The following is a 22763-nucleotide window of genomic DNA, read 5'->3' as shown; positions in this document are numbered from 1 at the left end:
GTTCTGCTTCCGCTACCGGGAGATCTACTTCCGGGTCCTGCCTGGCAGTTCAAAGAGTAGCGCGAGAAATCGGAGGTGAGCGCACTGGGTCGCGGGCAGCTTGGCTGGTCAGAGTTCCCCTTGTGAGCACCGCTCTGTAGGGTCTTGATGGCCGGGGCGTCCGGGGGCGTCTGCAGCGGACCGCCGATCTGAGAGGCGCGGAGCTTCCGCGGCAGAGGCCCGCTTGTCCACCTCCCTTATTTTACAGTAGTTAGCCGAGGCTCAGCGAGGGGTCAGTGATGAGGCCCCTTCCCTTGTCATCAACTTATTTTACTTAACCAGGTACCTATGTGCCAGATAAATGAGCTATGATAGATGCGATATTTCGTTTAACTCTCACAACCTACAAAATTGGTATTGTTATTACCACTATCGTGCTAAAGAGGAAACTGAGGCCCAGGAAGGTTACGTTGCTCATCCAGGGTCATATCTACAGTGCTAGTAAGTGTTCAGGCAATGAGTCTTGCATATGACCCAGTAATTCCACTCCTAGGTGTATACATGCAAGAGAATTGAAAACATGCCCCCACAAGAACTTTTACATGAATGTTCATAGGATTATTTATTTTTTTCATTTATTATTGTTATTTTTTGGAGACAGAGTCTCGCTCTTTTGCCCTGGCTAGAGTACCGTGGCGTAAGCCTAGCTCACAGCAACCTCGAACTCCTGGACTCAAGCGATCCTTCTGCTTCAGCCTCCCGAGTCGCTGGGACTACAGGCATGCGCCACCATGCCCCGCTAATTTTTTCTGTATATTTTTAGTTGTCCAGATAATTTCTTTCTATTTTTTAGTAGAGACGGGGTCTCGCTCTTGCTCAGGCTGGTCTCGAACTTCTGACCTCGAGCGGTCTTCCCACCTCGGCCTCCTAGAGTGCTAGGATTACAGGCGTGAGCCACCACGCCTGGCCTCATAGCATTATTCATAGTAGCCAAAAAAAAAAAAAGGGAACAAACCAAATGTCCATCATGTGATGAATGGATAAACAAAATGTGGCATATCCGTACAATAAAATGTTATTCAGCCATAAAAAGCAATGAAGTACTGATGCATGCTACAATCTTGAACCTTGAAAACATTACGTTAAGTAACAAAGGCAGGTCACAAAAAGCCACATATTGTATGGTTCCATTTATATGAAATGTCCAGAATGGGCAAATCCATGGAGACAGAGTAGATTTGTGGGGGGGGGGGGGGGGGGGGAGGGAAGGAGAGAAATGGGCAGTGACTGCTTAATGGCTATGAGATTTCTTTTTGAGGTGATGAAAATGTTTTGGAACTAGATAGTGGTGATAGTTGCACAACATTGTGAACTATACACTTTTAAAAGGATGAATATTACGGTATGTGAATTATATTTTAATTTTTAAAAAGGATGATTTTTGGCATCTCCATTTCAAATGCAGAGATCAACAAAGGGGTAGTGTTGAACCTTGTTACTACCCCCATTAAAATTTTGTAATAGTGACTCTACTTTGTTTATACCTCACCTTGATCTAGAAGGATTTGGGGAGGATTCCTGTTAGATGACAGATTAAATGTGTTGGGACCATGTCCTATTTCTCTTTTTTCTGTATCCTATTTATCTTCATAAAGCTTGGCTATAGAATACATCTAGTGGACTGAATTGAATTCTCCAGGCTGTGTCCCATCTCTCTTTTCCTTTCAGGGAATTAATTTGATAGCACCTATTGATGGCCCTAAAGAAGTCATCATTCTCACTGGATTCCAGTGAGAGTGACTCTGAGGAGTTGCCAACATTTGCCTTTCTGATGAAGGAACCATCTTCAACAAACAGGAAGCAGCCTCAGAGGGAGGAGAAGATTGTAGTGGTTGACACCTCAGATTCTGAGGCCTCCTGTCCTCTATCACCAGGGTTGAAAGATTCACTGCTTGTCCCAGACACAGCTGAAACTGTCTCAGAAACAGAGCCAGTCAAGGTGCTAAGCAGTGAAAGTGAGGATGAAGTGGAACTTCTTCCCCTGGCTGAGAGGCTTAAATGTAAGTTTTTGACCCACAAGCAGCTGAGCCCTGAGGACTCTAGCTCCCCAGTAAAAAGTGTTTTGGATCATCAAAATAATGAAGGAGCATCAAGTGACTGGAAAAAGCAGCCCTTTCCAAAGATCCCTGATGTTCCCCTCCATGACACCCCAGAGAGGAGTGCATCAGATAACAATCTGTGCCATCAGCTTCCAGCCTACCAGTCTGCCTGTCCTGTCCAGAGCAACAGCCTGACAGTAGCCAAAACAAATTCTGACATCCTCCCCCCTCAGAAGAAAACCAAGCGTAGTCAGAAGGTCCAGGGAAGAGGCTTGCAGGGATGCCGGCAGCAGGGACAAGCAAGCCAGAAGGAAAGCACCCTGAGACAACAGGAAAGAAAGAAGGTGGCAGCACTGGCTAACAGGCTGAAATCCCAGAGGCCGGAGGAATGCTTGAAACACATCATTGTGGTGCTGGATCCAGGTCCTCCTAGCATCTGTCTTCGCCCTTTGCTGAGTGATCTGCTTTCTGGACCACCCACTGACAGTCCCTTTCCCATCTGTTGCAGTGCTTTTGCAGATGGAAGGTGGGGGCCAGCTCCTCGGAGCCTTGCAGTCCATGGGGTGCTGCTGTGTGATTGAGGCGCAGGCCGTGCCTTGCAGTATCACTTGGAGGAGAAGGACTGGGCCATCTGAGGTAGGGGGTTTCTGGCTGACATCTCTCCTCCTGTTAGACTTACAGGATAAGTGTGCTTTTTTTGAAAGGATATATATCAGTCAGGGACCCAGCAGAAAAACAGATGGCACATTCCACTTAGGATAATTTGAGGAAGATTTAATAAAGGGACTGTTTTCCAAGGCGTGGGCAGGGTACAAAGAAACTATAAGGGACAGCACAGTACCTCAGGGGTAATAACAGCATAATTCAGGGTTTCTTGACCTCAGTACTGTTGACATTTTAATTCTTTGTTGTGGGGGCTGTCCTGTGATTCACAATATCAACATGATATTGTGATTCACAACATCACAATATCAACAATTCACAACAGCATCCCTGGCCTCTACCTGCTGGATGCCAGTAGCACCCCTCTTGGTCATGATGATCAAAAATGTCTCCAGACATTGCCAGATGTCCTTTGTGGGGAAAAATTGCCCCTGGCTGAGAACCACTGACAAAACTGTTATCATCCCTTTGCCAGAAGGGATGAAGGGAGGGAATGGTTAGCGGAGACCAGGAGGAGAGAGAAATACAGACAGGGCCACTTTGAGAGAAGACTTGACCTCCAATAGAGGGGTGCAGTAAACCCTAGGTGACCCCACTGGGAGGGAACCAAGGGAAAAAATATCCTGACTTCACTCTCCTCCTTCCCTCCAATCCACTGCTGAGGTTTCCCACTGGTCACACCCAGTTGGGAGCCAGAGGACATATGGACCTTGTGATGTCTGTAGAGATCACCTCCTCAGGCAGAGAGCAGAGTGGGCAGAGAGGAGATGATCCACACAGGATTCCTAGTTCTCTAGCTGGGCTTTGGGAATGGGGAGGCTTGTGTTTGAATCCCAGCTCTGTGGCTCTATTGCTATGACCCTGGGTCAGTTATTACAAATCTTTGTGCATCAATTGCTTCATGTATAAAATTCTTATTGTGGGGACTAAATGAGAACCCAGCACCAGCACATAGCAGGCACACAGTAAATATCCTTTCCCTACCCAGGCTCCCAGGTTACACAGTTCCTATACCTATCACTTCTCTTACCTGTAAACCCAAAATACTCCACCCCTCATTTTCAAGAGTTTATAGATGATACATTAAGATTTTTTGCCAGGCCGGGCGTGGTAGCTCACACCTGTAATCCTAGCACTCTGGGAGGCTGAGGCAGGAGGATCTCTTGAGGTCAGGAGTTCGAGACCAGCTTGAGCAAGAGCAAGACCTGATCTCTACTAATAAAATAGAAAGAAATTATATGGACAACTAAAAATATGTATAGAAAAAATTAGCCGGGCATGGTGGCACGTGCCTGTAGTCCCAGCTACTTGGGAGGCTGAGGCAGGAGGATCGCTTGAGCCCAGGAGTTTGAGGTTGCTATGAGCTAGGCTGATGCCACGGCACTCTAGCCTGGGCAACAGAGTGAGACTCTGTCTCAAAAAAAAAAAAAAAAAGATTTTTTTTTTCCTCTCTTTTTCAGATCTCATAACTTTCTTAGTAATTTGGGACATTTACCCACACTTTTTATTTTAGAGGTATTAGCAAACTTTTGTATTCATACAGCAAGGCACTGCCACATTCTGTTTGTGTTTCAGTCGCACTTACCCTGTAAGGTAGAAATTCTCCCCACATGACAGGTGGGACAACTGGGGCTTAGCGAAGTTAAAAGCCTTGTTAAGGATCACAGCCAGAACTGGAGCTTGGAGCTCCTCCCACCTGTGCTTTGCTGTAGTATGGGCCTTGCTTTTGCATATAGGGACCCAATCAGAAGGCTTTCTACGAAAGTCCTGCTCCCCAGTTACTCCTTGATACCATCTGTAGGATTCTTGGCCTTGAGGCAGCCTTGGCTTTGTTTGATAATGCCCTAGCTATGACAAAGAGGAGGTGCTCTCACAGACCGAAGTTTCCCTTTTGAGTCTTATCTTTGCAACACAAAACCTGTATGTTAGGAAGGGGCACTCCGCTCACAGCATCTACCGTCAAAGCCAGAGTCATTTACTTGGACTAAATCCTTTGGAGGAGTTTCCTGTCCCTCCACCCCCCTATTCAAAATGCATAGAAAAAATTGGCAGCTACTTCTCAGTCCCTTTCAACTTGCTGATGTTCCTTTCTTATTCACCATCTGTGAGATGCAGGGCACCAGGTTAACCAATGGAGGACTGGGAAGGGACGGGATCATGGGTGGTTTTCTTGCCACCATGACTTCATTCAAGAAGAAAAAGGATAATGCACAAGGGGCGGGAGTGAGTTCATTCACCCAGAAGACCTGGGCCACACTCACAGGTGCTCACCACCCGCTGACCTCCCTCCCTGTGCTGCGTTCCGGGCCCTTTGGCAGGACGGTGAGGACTGGGTGGAGGAGCCAATGGTCCTGGTGTTGCTCCTGGCAGAGGCGTTTGTATCCATGATCTACAACTTAAAACAGGTGGGCAGAGCCAGAGGGGTGGGGGCTGAGGCCTGGAACACAGGGCTGACTCATGCTAGGGAGCAAGTGTTAATGCAGTTTCTGCTCCTTCATGCAGGGAAGTCTGGGCAACACTGAGAAAGGGAAGGAAACACTTCGGGGCTTTGTAACTGACATCACAGCAAGGACAGCCGGGAAAGCTCTGTCACTGGTGATTGTGGATCAGGAGAAATGCTTCAGGTTTGGATTTGCGCTGGGGATTTAGTGCTAGAAGGGGCAGCTCTCGGGCCAACTGGGTTGAGTTTGTTCATCCCAGATGTGGGTCACTCTGCAAGGTAGCACCCCTGGCAAGCCCTGCGGGATGCGCTGGTCCAGTCTTCTTGCGCCGTTTCTGCCTGAGCTCTGCCTGCAGCTGCTGTCCTTCTTTCATTTCCTCCCCTGCTCCAGTGCCCAGAATCCCCCAAGGAGAAGGAAACAGGGAGTAGCAAACAAACAGGCCAAGGAGAAACAGCAACAGAGACAACCAAAGGCTACCTTGGGGTCCATGGTGTCCAGGGTACATGTGGAAGAGGTAAGAACTTCCTGTTGCCCGAGTCAGGCTGGGTACCCACTGGTCATCTAACCAGATTTGCTATTGATGGAGAATAAAATGCCCACTGCACGCTGCTTTCTGCCTTGGCACCAAGCAGGAGAGAAGGGGCCAAACAGGGAGCCAAGGGGCTGGGGTGTGGCTTCAGTGAACAGTGACAGGACTTCCAACTAGTCTCTCCCTACCCTTATAGTCCATCATTGCCTTTCGGTTTCTAGGCATTGGTGGACCTGCAGCTACACACAGAAGCCCAGGCTCGAATTGTGCAGAGCTGGAAGGAACTGGCCGACTTCGCGTGCGCATTCACAAAGGCTGTGGCAGAGGCACCCTTCAAGTGAGCACTCCCAGCAAGTCCAGCCTCCATGCTGGGCCTTGTCCTTTACAGTGGTTCTTACCAGCCAAAGGAAATGTCCCTTTCCCCCAATCTTTGCAGTCAACCCATTGTTTCTCAAGCTTGAGGCAGAAGGAGCTGACCTCATGCTGCAGACTTTTGGGAAGGGCCCCCAGGCCCAGGCCCTTTTAAATACTCCCCTTTAGCTTATGTGTAACTGTGTTCTGCAGTTTGATACTGGGTTACCAGTAGGCCAAGTTCCTAGGATTCAGGACAGGTCAGATCATAATGTAATAAGCCCTAGTAAAGGAAATTTTTAGCGTCTGTAGTTTGAGTGTTCATGGTCAGAATTTAAAATTAACAAAGGACCCCAGAGAACATAAAATTAAATTTTAAATTAACAGAATTTAAAATTAACAAAGGACAATCCAGTCCAAGTCCCTTACCTTATACTTGAGAGGATGAAGGCCTGAAGAGCTTGACTTGTCCAGGCTCCTAGCAAGTTGGAAGAACCAGAAACAGTCTCCAGGTTGCCAGATGTCCAGTCCTTCGTGCTTACCCCTGTGCACGCTGCCTCCCTGGGCAACACAACCTCATCTCAACATAAGCAAAAGAATCTGGCACTCCCTCTTCTAATGCAAAGAACTAGATGCAGTTTTTAAGGGAATCACTGGCACTATGCTTGGGAACAAAGCGAACACTCAGATTGTTGAAGGATTAAATAGGCCACACATATCACATCCAGGAGGGTTTTTCAGTTTCCAGGTGAGGGAGAGGTATAGGTGAGCAGCAAGTAACACACAGCTCTCCAATTGTGCCATCTGCAGGAAGCTCCGAGATCAAACTAGCTTCTCCTTCTGCGTGGAGAGTGACTGGGCCGGAGGGGTGAAGGTGGACCGCACTGGCAGGGGACTCGCGCTGGTCTGGAGAAGACAGATTCAGCAGCTAAACCGAGTCAGCCTGGAGATGGCCAGTGCCGTCGTGGATGTCTATCCCTCCCCCCAACTCTTGGTACAGGTATGCTGCTCCAGGGTCACCGCCCAGCACCCTGTGCTCTCAGCAGGACCCCAGATGATCTCCACAGACAGCACTGTTGAAGGCCCAGGGTTCTGTAGGTCAGCAGAGCAGGTCTGCCGAGATCAGAGTTGTTAATGCTGACCCAGGGAGGGAGGACAGGTTCTCATCCCCCAACCCAGGCTTAGCACCCTCCTTGCTTATAGATGAGGGACGGACATGGATGGTACCGTATTAAGAGGTCATTTACCCCTTCCAGGCTTATCAGCGGTGTTTTTCGGAGCAAGAATGCCAGAATTTGCTTGCAAACATACAAGTACGCCGTGGGGAAGGTGTGACATCTACCTCCCGCCGTGTCGGACCAGAGCTGTCCAGGCGTATCTACCTTCAAATGACCAGTTTACAACCAGATCTCTCTTTAGACAGTACTGACAGATGCTAGCACTCAGGGACAAGGGTGAAAAGCTGGAGATTTCCGCCTCCCCAACCTCAGAGCCAGACTGCAGCGAGGGAGACTGGCAGTGCCTCCTGGAGCACAAGCCTGGGTGAGGCTCCCGGTCTTTCCTGGGTTTCATTACTTGTCAAAGTCTCCTTCCCCGTCGACTTGGGGAGAAGACTGAGGTACTTACATCTACAGCATTTAATGTGCCTCTCCTAGCAAAAATCAGTTGTGATGGACAAACCACATTACCTCTGTCCCAGCCAGCCCTCAAAACACAAAGGAACAAAGACGGACCACTCAGACATGTATTTAATAATTGTAGAAATCCAAAAGAATCATCATCAAATCTCGAAGTCATGAGTGAACTATCGCCTGTGGGTTGGCGTCGTGACTCGGCTCAGCCACTGAGATGCCTCAACCAGCCAAGGAGCAGGGTATGATGATTATGCTGACTTCTATATTGTCTTAATCTCATCTTATGTATTATGTATTTAGTTTCAATAAAGCATTTCTATCAATGGCTCTGGAGCTTGGAGGAAGACTAAAGGAATGTGTAGTGATTCTGAGTAAGGTATGGACATAGGCAGCAGAACTATCCTTGGGGGAGAAGATTAACAAAGTCCTTTCTTCCAGTATCAGGGCGGTCATGAGTGGCAGTCCTAGCCAAAGGGGCCACTAGGGCTAAAAGGCTGAACCCTGCCCTCTTTGTCTCTGAACTATGACAGGTTCTTGCTCCTTCCTGGGAAAGGCAAGGAGCTTGCAACTGGGAGTTTCCAGTGACTGAGCACTAAGACACGGTCATGTCTGATCCCTCCATCCAGCTGTTGTCAAAAGATGAGGAAAAAAAGCAAGGAAATGCTTAATCTAGCAGACAGGAGGACGGCCAGTGCTGCCCTTACTTGTGCTGACGCACCGCTTTTCGACTCCATGATACTACTTGTCTCCCTTCCTTCACTCCCTCAGTTATAGTCTAGAATCAAACAATTCTGAACCTCAGTGTCCGTGAAGCAACCAGCCGATACTTCAAACCTGCAAAAGCAGGATAGGATGCCTCTGAGGTATTCAGTCACACCAGGTACTAACAGAGCTGTCAGACAATGTGGCTTTGCAGAGATCCACCTCCCTGCTTACTGGCAATAAGGGATTAATGCTCTAAAATTGAGACGAGGTGCCTGGACTGCTGCCATTTTATGGAAGCCACATAAGTTGCAGCAGGACTCCATAGGAGCTGCCTTACTCTGGCGGCATGAGATTTCTACTGGAGAGTCTCGAGTCTGTCCACCATGAAAGACTCTATACTTTGGCTGAGACATACTCAATTCTGGTGTGAGTTCTGTTCTCTCAGGACATTATAAAGGCGGCATAATGATATAAAGGAAAGAAAGAATACCAGAGCAGGATCTAGTTCTGCCTGAAACTAGCTGGGAGACTACAGGCAAGTCATGGAAGGCCTCCATTTTTCTGTCTGCAAATGTGATATTGGACTGGATGGTCATGAAGTCCCTTTCACAGCCAGAGACTTTCTATGGTCCCTAAAATGCTTAAGTTTCTGAAGTCCTTCAGAAAACAGGTACACCCTCCCCTCAATTTAGGCTGGATTTGCTGAGTGTGGTGTTCCCCCAGACCCCAGTAACGCTTCCTCCTGATCTGCCCTGGTTACCCAGGCAGGAATGAAAGAAAGGGTTTGTGACGTACAAAAGTATAAATGTAGTGACAGCTGACCATTTAGTAGAAACAAGCCTTGCCTTTACACAGCTTTGTATAACAACCAGAAAAGGCTATGTTTTCTCTCTCCCCATCCCCAAGCCTATTCCTTTAGGCATGCAGGTAACTGTTCCCCCCCACCTCCCATTTCTCCTCATTCCACCAGGGAACCCTGACTAAGGAACAAAGAAGTCCTACGAAGAGGAGGTCTCAAGTACCAATCAGCAGCCATTTGATGATGGCAGGTAGGTCTGATGCTAAAAAGAGGTTGTGTCCAGCAGAACCCAATTCCATAGGAATCCAAGCTCCAAGGCTGGGAGGCAGCAGGTACTGAGGACAGGCTCACTGCTGAGAGTCGGTCTGGAGGACCCACTGGAAGATCTCATGGCGGCGCAGACCCTGGACGGCGTTGTCATAGATGGTGTTCACACTGGTGCAGAGGGGCTGCTGCTGCAGCTCTGTCACCCGGCAAGCAACCAGCCCACCTGCCACACATAGCAGCAGCAGCGGCAGCAGCAGCTTCAGCACGGCCCAGGATCGAGTGTGTTTCCGGGGTGGTGGCTTGCGGGGGCGGGAGCCAGACTTAGATTCTGGAGGGACAGAAATCGCAGTAGACAAAACAAGTTGGGTCAGTTTGAGGAGATCCACTCTACCAATCTATGCGAGTGCCCTTGTGCACATCCACTCACATCCCCTCCTCAAGCCAAGACTCCCCAGATCCCGAAGAGAAAAATGTCTTAAGAATATCTGAGTTCTTAAACCCTTTGCTATCCAGAGACTGGAACAGAAACGCCTTTTCCCTTGAATCTCAAGGGAGTACATTCGAAACTGGGACTCATTCTGCAAGTCTCAGGTAGCTCACAGTCCCCAGTGCCCTAAGTTCTCCTTGGTAACATTGTGATGACTCAGGCCTCTTGGGACTGCGGGGGAGGGGCTTATCAGGAGGCATCAAGCGTGGATGGAGTGCTGCACACTGGGGGAAACGGAGCTTTATCATTAACGCCATTATTATGTAATACGTACACAAAAAGAAAGCCTGGACAGTAATACAACATACTGTAAACAGCGATTGCTCGGAATGGGGATTACAGGCGATTGCCATTTTCTGATATACATGTCTTTTCTAAATTCTATGCGATGAACATATATTACATTTTTTAATTAGAAAAAAAATTGGTTTTGAGATTTTTAGGCAAAATTTTTAAAAACTTGACTGAACATCCACAATGCCAGGAACTGCATGATCCTGTTTGTTCATTTAACCCTATCACTACCCTGTAAGTATGATCCTCATTTTCAACAAGGAAATAAAAAAGTGAGATTAAGCAACTTGCTCCAGGCAAGGTTGAGTGGGGACATGGACACAGGTTCCACCATCTATACAGGGCTCCTAACCCTCACGTGACTCTCCCTCAGGTGGTCCCTTTTGACCCAGAGGGTACACAAAACTCACTAGTATTCAGCCACATCACTACATAAATTCAACTGGACATATTCAGGCAAAATACGAAAATGTGTTTTTCTACACATTGTGCCTCCCTGAATGCAGGCCAAATGATTCCTCTGGTGGTCAAGCAGAGAGAGTGACCTGTTTTAACTTGAGGGAAAAAACACAGGCATTGCTGGTTTTACAGAGAGACTGTACCATTTACTCAAAACATACCCAGTATACTTCGGAAATGATGTCAGGAACCTTTTTTTTTTTTAAAGAGACAGTGTCTCACTTCTGTTGCCCAGGCTGGTCTCTAACTCCTGGGTTCAAGCCATCCTCCCACCTCAGCCTCCCAAGTAGCTGGGACTACAGGCACGTGCCAATGCACTGTGCAACGAGGCACTTTTAAAAGTAACTTGACCGTGTGTGATCTTCACCTATCTCAGTGACTTTAGAACCTCACACCAGTGAGACTCCCTGTTCTGGGAATGGTCCAAGACATGCTTGACCAAAGTATCTGCACAGAAATATGTGGGCATTGGGGAAACAAACCAGCTGGGCACCATCTCCCCAGGAGAGTCCCTATTCCCTGTAACCAAACCCTTAGGGCCTTGTTTGCTTCACACTCCCATGCTACTCCCAGGCTTGATCGTTTATCCGACTAAGGTTTGCAGGCTCACTCCTCACTCATCTAGGCCTGAAAACAAGGGAGTCTCTGCACTGCACCCCTGCTGGAAACTTACAACAGAAAGAAAACTTACTGGGGGCCTGATTTGTTTCCTTCTTAGGTTTCTTCTCCTGCTCCCGCTTGGCTGCTTTGAGGGCATCATACTCCTTTCTCCGACGCTCCTTCTCTTCTGCCTTCTCCCGCTTCCGCACTTCCCGTTCCTGAGCTTCCTTAGCTCGCTGCTTGGCCTCACGCTTCTTTTCTGCCTCTACAATAAAATATACCAAAATGTGACTTCTCTCGAGTAGTTTGCTTTCCCAAGTGATTAAAAATAAGGATTCAGCTGCCTTTTCCCTTGTGCCATGGGTCATGTAAAAAATAATCAAAGGAAATAGCCATCTTTCTGCTTTCCAGGAAGAAGCCCTCCCTAAAATACAATAAGCTGCTCTCAGGATTTGCTGAGTGTACTCTTATTGAGGGGTTCCTGGCCCCAGGCAGCAGAGATTAGGGCACAATAACAAGGGGGAACCTACGGAAGGCATGAGTGGTACATGGTGCTCCTCTAGAACTAGGTATTAATTCAGAAGGCACAGCAGTTGACAGCCTTCTAGAACTCAGCTGTGAAGAGAAGAAACCATGGCAGTGCTGAGTCTATGGGATTCCTATCTTCCCAAGCTTCAGAAATGAATATGGCCTAAGGAAGGCAAGTGAGAAGAGAGAACAAGCACTCAAGTTTAGGGTTGGAGACAATGGCAGTGTTGTTCTAAAAAAGTGAGACTAAGTTTGTCAGAGTAATCTCTAGACTTGAACTCAGGAATCTGAGACTTGAACTCAAGAACACATTCAGATTCACTTAACGGCCCAAGTATGTTTACAAACTTCCAAATTACAACTTCCAAATTATTGGGTTCTAAAAATGTACTTCCAAATTAGTTATTTGGAAATCTGAAATACATTTTTCCAAAGCCAGAATGCCACAAATGGCAGTTAAATGTCCTTTTAGGGCTTAAAAGCCTATGTGAGCTGAATAGTAGTACTGTAAGTACTGTAGCTTTCCACTGCTTCTCTACATACAAACAAGCTCCAAGTTCCAGCTGGGCACTGGGAATGCCAAGAACACACTACACCCAGCCTCTAGGGAACATGTGCTGTCAAGAAGTGAAAGCAGCAGGGGTCAGAATAAATATGGGCATGTCTTGCCACCGTGGCCATGCACAATAAAGGACAGCTGTAACTTGGCATCTTGATCCCAGGGACTGCCTGTAATCAGTACTGTACATATCTATCCCTTCTCCGACCACAGCAGTCGTCCACTAAGGGGGCTCAGAAGTCAGCCAACCAGTCAACAGAGCCCCTACTACGGGCTAGGAGTTGTTCTTTTTTTCTCTTGTACAGACACAGTCTCATCATGTTGCCCAGGCTGGTCTCAAACTCCTGGTTTCACATGATCTTCCCGCCTTGGCCTACCGTAGTGCTGGGATTATAGGTGTGAGCCACCGTGCTGGGCCAGGAATTGTTCTAAGTGCTCAAGATGCAGCAGTGGGGAAGACAGGTCAGATTCTAGTGCCTACATTATTTACTAGTGAGGGAGACAAACAATAAACAAATGAAAACAAAATAAAGACGACAGTGATCTGTGCTATAAAGAAAACAGCAGAGGGTATGATGGAGAGTGACAGGTAGGATGGCAATTCTAATCTGGGTGGTTCTGAACGGGTTAAGGTTAACCCAAAGCAACATTTTAGCAGAGACAAGAGGGATTATAGGAAGCCAGACATGTAGAGACTGCAGGAAGAAAAAACCAAGCAGAGCCCCTAAAGTGAGATTAGCGTTGGTGTGTTCAAGCAGCAGCAGAGGCTCGTGTGGCTGAAGTTAATGCCGTGGTCTCCCTTGTGTGTGAAGCAAAGCCGGAGAGTAGGTGAGCAGGCTTGGGCCAAGGTGGGTCTTGCTGGCCACGTCACTGAGTTTGGATTTCATGCTAAGTTAAATGGGACACCATAGAGGGTTTTAAGCAAACAAGTATAACTGATTTGTTTTACAAAGATCTCCATGCTGCTGTGTAGAGAATGGGTTTGTGGTGATGGTACAGTCGTGGAGACATGTCAAGAAGCACTCTGGTAGTCCTCGGCGGGGCAGGCTGGTTACAGACGTGGCACTGGAGGTGCAGCAACTGTCACATACAAGACTTGCTGACAGATTAGATGTGGGAATTACAAAAGAAAGGAATCGTGGACATCTTCCCTATTTCAGGCTTGAAATGACTTCCTGTTATGGGGGAATGCTGGGAGGGACTGAAGTGGGTCAGCAGTCTGTTTTAGCCACATTCAATGCAAGATGCCTATTAACCCTCCAAGCAGAGACAAACACAAGCAGTTGACCGTGATGCTGGAGCTCAGCAGAGAAGGCAGGACTGGAGAGAGATTCATCGGATAAAGAGGATGTCATCTACCACCACGCTGTCCCCCTCTCCCCGCAACTGCTCTTCATGACTCTTCGCTGGATCCCAGCTCCCGAAGCCCGAGAATCTGCTGGGTGGCATAAGGACCTGGAAGACAACAGGAAGAGGGATGGCCACCCACCTCGTTCCACTTCCAGCCGCCGCTGCCTCTCTCGCTCCTGATCCGCCTGCACGGCCTTCATGTGCTGTAACACCTGCAAAGAGAGAGGAGGGCTCTGAACTACTCAAAGTAGTTGTCTTTGCAGCTCACATCTGCTTAAGGCAGTCTCAAAAAAGAGACTACTTTCAGGATCCTAGATTACCATGGGCCCCTGGTGGCAATGCAGAACTAATAAAGTTAATCCTTTCTTTGTATCATAAGTTACTGTGCCAGCCTTAATTGGAGAAGAATCACATGAGCCCAGTTCATTAAAGTTGTCAGGAAAAAATTTGTGAAACATGATGCCAACTTGAATGTGTAAAAAGTTCTTCCATTTACAATCAATCTCACACGCTTCATCTCAAAGAATCCTCCCAGCAACAACTTGGGATTGGCATTTCCTCCAACACTGCTTCCTGACCTCCCCTCCTTTGGCTACTCTAGGTCCCCCTCCCACCCCTATGGAATTCATACAGGATACTGCAATTAACTTGCTCCCCATCTGTCTCAGTCACAAGACAGCAAAGCTCCTTAAGGGCTGAACTGTTGTCCTATCCGTAGGTACTCCAGATGGGCATGGCTAGCACAGATCTCAGCTAATCGTGGCATTCAATACATGTATGATGAATGACTGGATTCTCATTTCAAAAGGAAGAAAACCAAGACGGGTAGGGTGATTTGTCCACTGCACATGGCTAGAAGTAGCACAGCTAGGACCTGGGTGCAGGTTCCTAGAGCAGAGCTTGTTGCACTCACTCCCACCAAATGCACAGGGGAGGACAGCTCTAAGAGAAAGGCCCAAACATGACACCCTTCTACTTGGCACCCTAAGCTCTCTAATCGTCATCAACTCACCCATAGATGACCTCTGACTAATGCCGCAAAGATTCTCACTATGGACACGGTTGTGGGAGGACACAAAAAAAATCTTTTCTGTTTGTATTTTTTTGAAGCTGGTCTTGCTTGGATGGAGGGGACAGAGTATAAGCTTGGAGCCCCCTGCAATCCTGACTACCACTTGCTATGTGACCTTGGCAAGTGACTTAACCTTTCTGAGCCAATTTTCTCATCTGGAAAACGGAGATAAGATACAATTCTCTGGCCTGTTGTGAAGATTAAATAAGATAACTCGTACTAGATGCCTAGCAGAATCCCTGGCATTATATGTGCTCAAGAAATACTGCTGCTTATCTTCTTTACCACAAGTAAGAAAGAAGAAGAAAATCTGCACTAGTCTAAGATAGCAAAAGGGTTTTGTTTCACTACTGCAATAAACCACCTGCAGGGCACACATGTGTATTCAAAAATAATTCTTTTTATTTCTTGGAAACTTCAGACCACAAACAGCCGTCATAAGAGGGACTCAGAAGCAGGCCTGCAAAAGGATCTCCCTTCAAGAGCCTAGTCTGAAGCCACCAGGAACCCTGTCCTGAGTAACCCAAGACTTGAACTTGCTGGTACCTCTCCCTATGGAGTCAAGCTAACAAAAATGGCTGCTCAACAAGGAGTTGCAGGATCTGGAGGAAGGTCAAGTATGATGGTGAAAGGCAGCCCTAGCTCAAAGTCCCTGTCTCACTCTGAACTCTGAATATTAAATAAGCATTAACCATTCAGTTGGTTTTAGGGATACACAGCTGGCTAAGAGACATCACTTTTTACCTTGGCTGCAAGTGCTACCATCAGGAGTTAATTATCCGAAAACACAGGCAGTTCAGAAATGGGAGACTCTCCTAGTCTAGACTGTGAGCTCCTGGAGGGTAGATTTTATCTACCTACCCTAGTTTGCAGCACAAGATGGGTACTGCTGAACAAATTAGTTTTAAAAGGTGCTTTAATCCGTACTAAGCTGATGACTAGCCCATAACCCACACACCAGGTCAGAGCTGGTAAGGCCTAAACTAATTCCTGGAGACAAGTGACCTCATTCTGACTGGCCCAAGCCCCTTCCCTACAAAGCCTAAAGGTGTGCTGCAGCTCTGACGCAGCAGTGCCAGGGACCCTGGCTTCAGTGACCACATCCACACTATGCTCCCTGGAGCTCTGTATGGAAGGTATATGCAAATACAAAAGGCCTTTGCACTCAAAAACTATTTTCGTTATGTCAAAAACTGTGGGATATCATCAATTTCATATGGTTCCACATATTATCTACTGAATAAATAAATGGATTAATGAAAGGTGTGTACATGCTGAGGGTTTCTTGTGTCAGAGAAATGAAAGTACTACCTACTTCTCAGGGTTCTGAGGATTATGAGATGACAGATGTAAAGCAGCTAGGACAAAGGAAGCGTAATCAATGGTAGCTGCTGTTAGTCTGCAGAACAGACGTCATTCTGAAAGCAGCAAGGTTTGTTGGTTTTTTTTTGGCTAGAGTACAGTGGCCTCATCACAGCTCACTGCGACCTGGAACTCCTGGGCTCAAGTGATCCTCTTGCCTCAGCCTCCTGAGTAGCTAGGACTACAGACACCTGCCACCATGCCTAGCTAATTTTTCAATTTTTTGTATAGACAGGGTCTCGCTCTTGCTCGGGCTGGTTCTAAACTCCTGGCCTCAAGCAATCCTCCTGCCTCAGCCTCCCAGGGTGCTAAGATTACAGGCATGAGCCACCGCGCCCTGCCCCAAACAGGATTTCACTGATCACTTGTACTATTCTCATCTAATGGAAACCTGTTGTCTTATTAGCTACTTGGTTGTATTAACTTTGTGCTTGATTTCTTGCAACAATAGGTGATACAGATGATAAGATTACATAAGCTGTGAGCTAATAAGAAAAAAAGGCTATTACTTTTGAGATTCACAATGGAGACTATCATAGACACATTAAGCTTACATTAATTCTAGCATTTTAAAGTTAAGTCTTTTTTGTTCAATATGCCCCCTAAACATAGCCAAGTAAGTCATCTGGTGCTCAGCTGAAGCACCAGCAATCTGTTCCAAAGCTAGAAGGAAAAATGACGATAGTTGGTGTCATTGAGAGATGGGTACAGTGCTGTTCTTAACGAGCAGGGTAGGTATCTCCAAGGTTACTGGCCACTGGCAACGTTGGCCTTGCATGCTGCCTTTCGTTCCTCACTCCTACGTCAGATGACTCAATTATAATCAATCATCCAGGTCTGTCCAGGATGTGTCTGTTGAAAACTTATAAATATTAACTCCATTATCAAAATTCTTACACTAACTGCCTCAGAAAGGCCACAGCCCCTAACACTCTTGTGCCACTAAAACAACTGTTGGCCGGGCGCAGTGGCTCACGCCTGTAATCCTAGCACTCTGGGAGGCGGAAGCTGGAGGATTGCTTGAGCTCAGGAGTTCGAGACCAGCCTGAGCAAGAGTGAGATCCCCGTCTCTACTAAAATAGAAAGAAATTAGCTGGACAACTAAAAATATATAGAAAAAAACTAGCCAGGCACGGTGGCACATGCCTATAGTCCCAGCTACTTGGGAGGCTGAGGCAGGAGGATCACTTAAGCCCAGGAGTTTGAGGTTGCTGTGGCTAGGCTGACGCCATGGCACTCTGGCCCGGGCAACAGAGTGAGACTCTGTCTCAGAAAAACCAAAAAAACAAACAACTGTAAACACAGTGCAATGTTGGATCACACAAGGTCCCAGTTTCTTTCTTTCTTTTTTTCTTTCTTTCTTTTTTTTTTTTAGAGATAGGGATCTCCCTATCATGTCAAGGCTGGGCTTAAACACTTGAGCTCAAGTGATCCTCCTACCTCAGCCTCCCAAGCAGTAGCTGGGACTATAGGCATGTACCACTGTGTCTGGCTTTTGTTGCTCCTGGTTTCCTAAGAAAGGAAGTACTGCAGTAAAGCAGAAGACAATCTTGTTGTTCTGCTATTTGCAAAGTAAATGTACAAACAAAGGTCTCTGCTTGACAAGCTCACAGTGGAGATATTTCCCCGAGACCTTAGTGCTTTAATCAATGCACAGCTACAGGTGCTCTGGGAGGCAAAAACAAGAGGAGAGGCAAAGAGGCAAGTCCTGGGGGAGTGTGAGGAGACACCTGGGAGCGTCGTGCTTACCTTGTTTGCACACTGCTTACACTGCTTCTCATCCAAGCAGTCGCCTGCCACCTTGGCCAGGACAGGATCCAGGGGGTTATCCTTCAGGTCTAGCCACTTCAGGTTCTAAAGAGATGGGCAAAAAGGCTGGCTAAGCCCGAGCTCACATATACAGTCCCTGAAGGTGGAACAAAAGGAGCAGGAAAAAAGCTCCTCTGTGTTCCACCTACAGGGAAAGCCATCTGAGACAGGACCAACCAGAGGGTATTCCTGTCAGCCTTTCTCATGGCCATGCTCCATTGGTCCCCAAGCCCTTTGCCACACCTGGCCGTGAAACACTGGTTTATGAATTGTTACCTTGAGCTGAGCAAAGCTGACAGGTAGGGTGACCAGCCTGTTGTTGAGGAGATCCAAGTGCTGGAGGTTGACCAGACGGCCAAAGTCCGCTGGCAGCTGCTGCAGCCTGTTCTTACTCAGGTCTAGCTTCACCAGGTGTGTGAGGCCACAGAAATCCGACTAGGACCCAAAGAGAGAACACTTAAGACTTGGGCTCACACATTTTGGTGTAACAGTTTGGAAGCCCCCAAGTCAGAGGTTCCTCTATCCAAATCCTGACTTTTCTTTTACCAGCTCTTCGAATGAAAATGGGGAGAACACCTGCCATTCTTGGTGCTTGTGACCGAGATGTGCATACAAGGGCTTAGCACAGAGCAGGCACAAAATACACGTGTATTCCTTCGTCACATGTATTCCTTCGTCCTCAGTCTCCCTCCAGTCTGTCCTCCACACTGCTCCTGGAGTGGTTAGAGACCCATTCTGTCTTCTCATGGTACCCTATGCTCACCCCATAGAATCTGTCAAAACAGGGTGCCTACCTATCTTTCTAAAGAGATCAGGCACTCTTTGAGTACTCAGTCTGATTCTTTTTTGTTATTTGCAGCATCTAGCACAGTACTTAGTATAGGTGCTCCATGAGTGTTCTTGGGAAAACTGACCGAAAGGGCTGGCGCCCGTCCTACCCATATCCTGACTCTTCTTCAGCAAGGGCTAAAGCATCCCTCTGACATTAAAGCTTTGCTAAGTGCCCATCTGAAAGTGATGGCACTAACTCAGCTAATGAGGCACTATTCATACTCTCTGGGGACTTGTAAACGCCAGTGGATCTGCACTGCAGAGTGAAATGAAAGTTGTCAGTACACACAACAGAACAAACTCAGATTAAAAAGTGCACTTGGGGTGTGCTGCATGACTTCCTGGCAAAGTGTACAGCAGGTGTGCAGCTGCAAGGAATTGCTACCTACGTTTAATTAGACACAAAATACTTCCTGGAAGAAGTGGGATATCAGATGCTTTTTGAATGTTAGAAACAGTTTTTGATGAGCTGTGGGAAGATGCTATAGTATTCCCAGGAGAATACTGAAAGGGGAATGGACCAATGATCCAATGAAGAAACTGCCAACTTCTGGACTCAATCCCTGAGCCAGAGCCCAATCCCACTTCTTCCAGGAAATATTTTGTGTCTAATTAAAGATAGGTAGCAATTCCTTGCAGCTTCACACCTGCTGTACACTTTGCCAAAAAGCCATTCAGCACACCCCAATAAGACGCTACCCTAGAGTACAGCAAGGAGTGGCATGGCCAGAGCGATGGGTGGAAGAGGCAACAATGACAGCAAACTTCAGCCTGACCATGCAGAAGTATTGCCATGGAGTAGAGATCAGCCGTTACCCAGGGAGGCTGAGGGGCTGGATGAATCCAGTGCCTATACAGTGCAAAAGGAGAACTAGGAGATGTGTAAGAAAATCCAAAAGATCTGACCACAGATTGGATGAGCTGAACAAAAAAGTAGCAAATCTCTAGTAATTCAAGTCCCTGTTTGGGAGGATGATAAGGTAGTCCAATTAAAATCACATTCTTTCATGTTCCCCATCAAAAGATGGCCAAGGAAGCTGTTCATAGCTTTCTCCCTGGAATGCAGAGCAACTTATCAAATGGTCTCTAGCTTCCCCTATGCAACAGGGAGATAAACTATTTTCCAAAGGAATAAAATAAGGCAGAAAAAGAAGAGCCTAGTAACTGACTCAGCCAACATCCTGTTGACTTTAGTTTTCTGTGGCCTGACTTTCCCACTGGTCTAAAGAATGAGGCTTCTAGCTTGATTCCCTTCCCACTGAGACTAACCATTGCACTCCACCCCGTCCCCCCCAACACACTCAGATTTAGCTGTAGCCTGCTGTAGGCCTATCCTGAAATTATGCCTTATGACATCCACCCACCCCCCACCCACCCCTGAAACAGGAAGGAGATGCATCCGGGGCTCCAGAAGGAGTCATGGCTGCTTGCCAATCTTACCGGTAGAGTACTCAGTTTATTGCAAGACAGATCCAGTATGGTGGCCTTTGGAAGGGCAGCCTAGGAAAGGGGATGAGAAAAACATGTCAAACCAACACCTGGCACAATTCAGTGACATCTGCTAATGAAGCATTTTCCAGAGAAAGTTCCCACAATTAGGAAAGGCCTTTAAAAAACGGCACCAGGCCGGGCGCGGTGGCTCACGCCTGTAATCCTAGCACTCTGGGAGGCCGAGGTGGGCGGATCGTTTGAGCTCAGGAGTTCGAGACCAGCCTGAGCAAGAGCGAGACCCCACCTCTACTAAAAATAGAAAAAAATTATATGGACAGCTAAAAATATATATAGAAAAAATTAGCCGGGCATGGTGGCGCCTGCCTGTAGTCCCAGCTACTCGGGAGGCTGAGACAGGAGGATCGCTTGAGCTCAGGAGTTTGAGGTTGCTGTGAGCTAGGCTGACGCCACGGCACTCACTCTAGCCTGGGCAACAGAGTGAGACTCTGTCTCAAAAAAAAAAAAAAAAAAATGGCACCAAATTATAATGTTCCTGAGGATAAGAGAGGAAAAGTGACTCAGTCAACCACGATCTAGGGAAGAATGCAAAGACCAGGGGATTGGCCGTGGAGCATCCAAGAAAGGAAAACTTAGATTTTCAGAAATTCTTTCCTAGCACTTTCAAAGTATTATCTAGCACCACCCCCCCGCCCCCCACTCCAATTAAGTTCAGGGGAGGGACTGAGTCTTAATCACGTTTTGCAATTTCCAAATTCCCCAGTTTAGGGTCTTTCTCAGAGCAGGCACTCAATATACATACATGTTGGCTGAATCATGAATGAATTATTGAGTGAATGCCAGAGTGAGAAGGAGGCCCTCACAGCCCAACTCTATTTTCCAACGGTGTCCAGGCCTGGAGAGGCTCAGCAAAACTGACCCTTCTTTCTCCCTAGGGGCAATGCTGCGCTGATCAGATGCTTGGAGCAAATGGTTTCAGACACCAGTCCCAGGGCCAGGCTGCAAGAAGGCTGGCCATCTTCCTGGTCTGGGAAAGGAGGCAAACATTCAGGAAAGGATCAATCCTACGCCAACCTGCACTTTCTGTCACAAAGTCTTAAGAGTGAATTTTGACCACCTAAAAAAAGTTTTGGATACAGCCGTGGAAAGAACATCATGATAACAGCGACATGTATCAGCATTTGCTACCTGCCAAGCATTTTATGTTACAATTTTATTTAATCTCAAGGTAAGTGTTAAGATATGGAAACTATTATGACTGTTTTATAAATGAGGAAATCTAAGCATAAAGGCTAACTAGCTTGCCAAAAGCACTCAGCTATTAAGCAATAGAGCTGGGTGGAGCTGGGGACCCCATTCTAACCACCCTACGACACATCCACAGTGGAGGGAAGACTAGACGAAATGTAATTTGTCAAAGGCAATAAGCAAAGTGTGCATCATCCAAAGTGAGGATAGTGTGTGGGTTGAGGAACACAGTGGGAAAAGCAGGATTGTGGGATCTAGCTCCACGCTGACAACAAAGTAGGTGTGTAATCTCCCTGGGGCCTCATGCCTCAGTTTAACTGGGGTGGGGGGCCATCAGTCGCACCGCGGGATTCCTGCCAGTTTCAGTGGAATTGGGACCAGGCCTTGCCAGCCAAGCCAGGAGACTTTAGTCTCTCCAAGGAAGGCCGCCTCAGGGCTGGGGCTGCCAGCTGAGACTGCCAGCTTCCTAGAAAAGCCCGGTTCTGGGCCACACCCAGGTCTACCAGTAGGCCTACTCCCGGACCGAGTCATTCATTCTCATAAACATCCGGCAACCGCTCCGTGGGTTCCTACTCTGGGTTAGGAACGGAGCAGAGCGCTGTGAAAGCCCCCAAAACGGAGGCAGATTCGCTTTTTGGCCCGGAAACAGGCCAGGGCCGGACAAGCAGATCTTCCCTGTCTTCTGGAACTGCGCCAAAGTGACACGTGTACATCCCGGGAAGAACCCGTGGGCTGGACGCGGCCTCCTTGGAGACTTTGGTCCACCCCACCCTCCTTCGTTTTAAAGACGGGGAAACTGATGCTTGGGAAAAGTGGCTCACGTAGGGGCGCGCCAGGCGCAGGTGGGCGCCCGGGCCTGGCAGGACTATACTGACCAGCTCCTTGACGGGGACCTCATTCAAGTCGCTGAGGCTCAGGTCCAGTTCGTTGCCGTCCAGCTTGTCGCGGAGGTTCCCGCCCTTGCTACCGGCCTTGGTCATGGTGACGCCGGCTGAGCGGGCCCCGGCTCGGGGGTTCCGACGGGCAGGGGAAAGGAGCTAAAAAGCCGCTCGTCGGTTCAGCGGACTCCCACCCAACCGACAGTGCCTGCGCCCTCCGCCGTCGCGGGTGCGAGACCGCCGCCGCCCGTCCGCCCGCTGGCCGCACTCGGAGCCCCGCGCCTCGCTCCCACCGGCGCCGCCGCGACGACGACCACTTCCGTGTCCACGTCACCTTCCGCGGCCACTGAGACGGGCTGGGCCAGAGCGA

The 22763-nt window shown here is 47.9% G+C and overlaps 2 protein-coding genes across 2 annotated transcripts; one reads left to right on the top strand and one right to left on the bottom strand.

Moving 5' to 3' along the window:
- The first annotated feature begins 26 nt into the window (after positions 1–26).
- Positions 27–8047, top strand: EME1 (essential meiotic structure-specific endonuclease 1). The gene is made up of 9 exons (XM_069482394.1): positions 27–75; positions 1708–2501; positions 2587–2714; positions 5060–5146; positions 5244–5365; positions 5573–5696; positions 5933–6048; positions 6873–7062; positions 7319–8047. The coding sequence occupies exons 2-9, from the start codon at positions 1733–1735 to the stop codon at positions 7499–7501; spliced, it is 1719 nt and encodes a 572-aa protein (XP_069338495.1). The 5' UTR covers positions 27–75; positions 1708–1732; the 3' UTR covers positions 7502–8047.
- LRRC59 (leucine rich repeat containing 59) lies at positions 7795–22728 on the bottom strand. Its single transcript, XM_069482395.1, has 7 exons — positions 22391–22728; positions 20259–20318; positions 18264–18422; positions 17928–18032; positions 13884–13956; positions 11399–11572; positions 7795–9795 (listed from the first exon to the last, which is right to left on the bottom strand). Exons 1-7 carry the CDS (start codon positions 22493–22495, stop codon positions 9548–9550), a joined length of 924 nt encoding a protein of 307 aa, XP_069338496.1. The 5' UTR covers positions 22496–22728; the 3' UTR covers positions 7795–9547.
- Between the last annotated feature and the right edge of the window lie 35 nt (positions 22729–22763).

This window comes from Eulemur rufifrons, chromosome 9 (assembly GCF_041146395.1).
Source record: "Eulemur rufifrons isolate Redbay chromosome 9, OSU_ERuf_1, whole genome shotgun sequence".
In the NCBI taxonomy this organism is placed as follows: Eukaryota; Metazoa; Chordata; class Mammalia; order Primates; family Lemuridae; genus Eulemur; species Eulemur rufifrons.
This window is presented reverse-complemented; position numbering and strand designations above follow the sequence as displayed.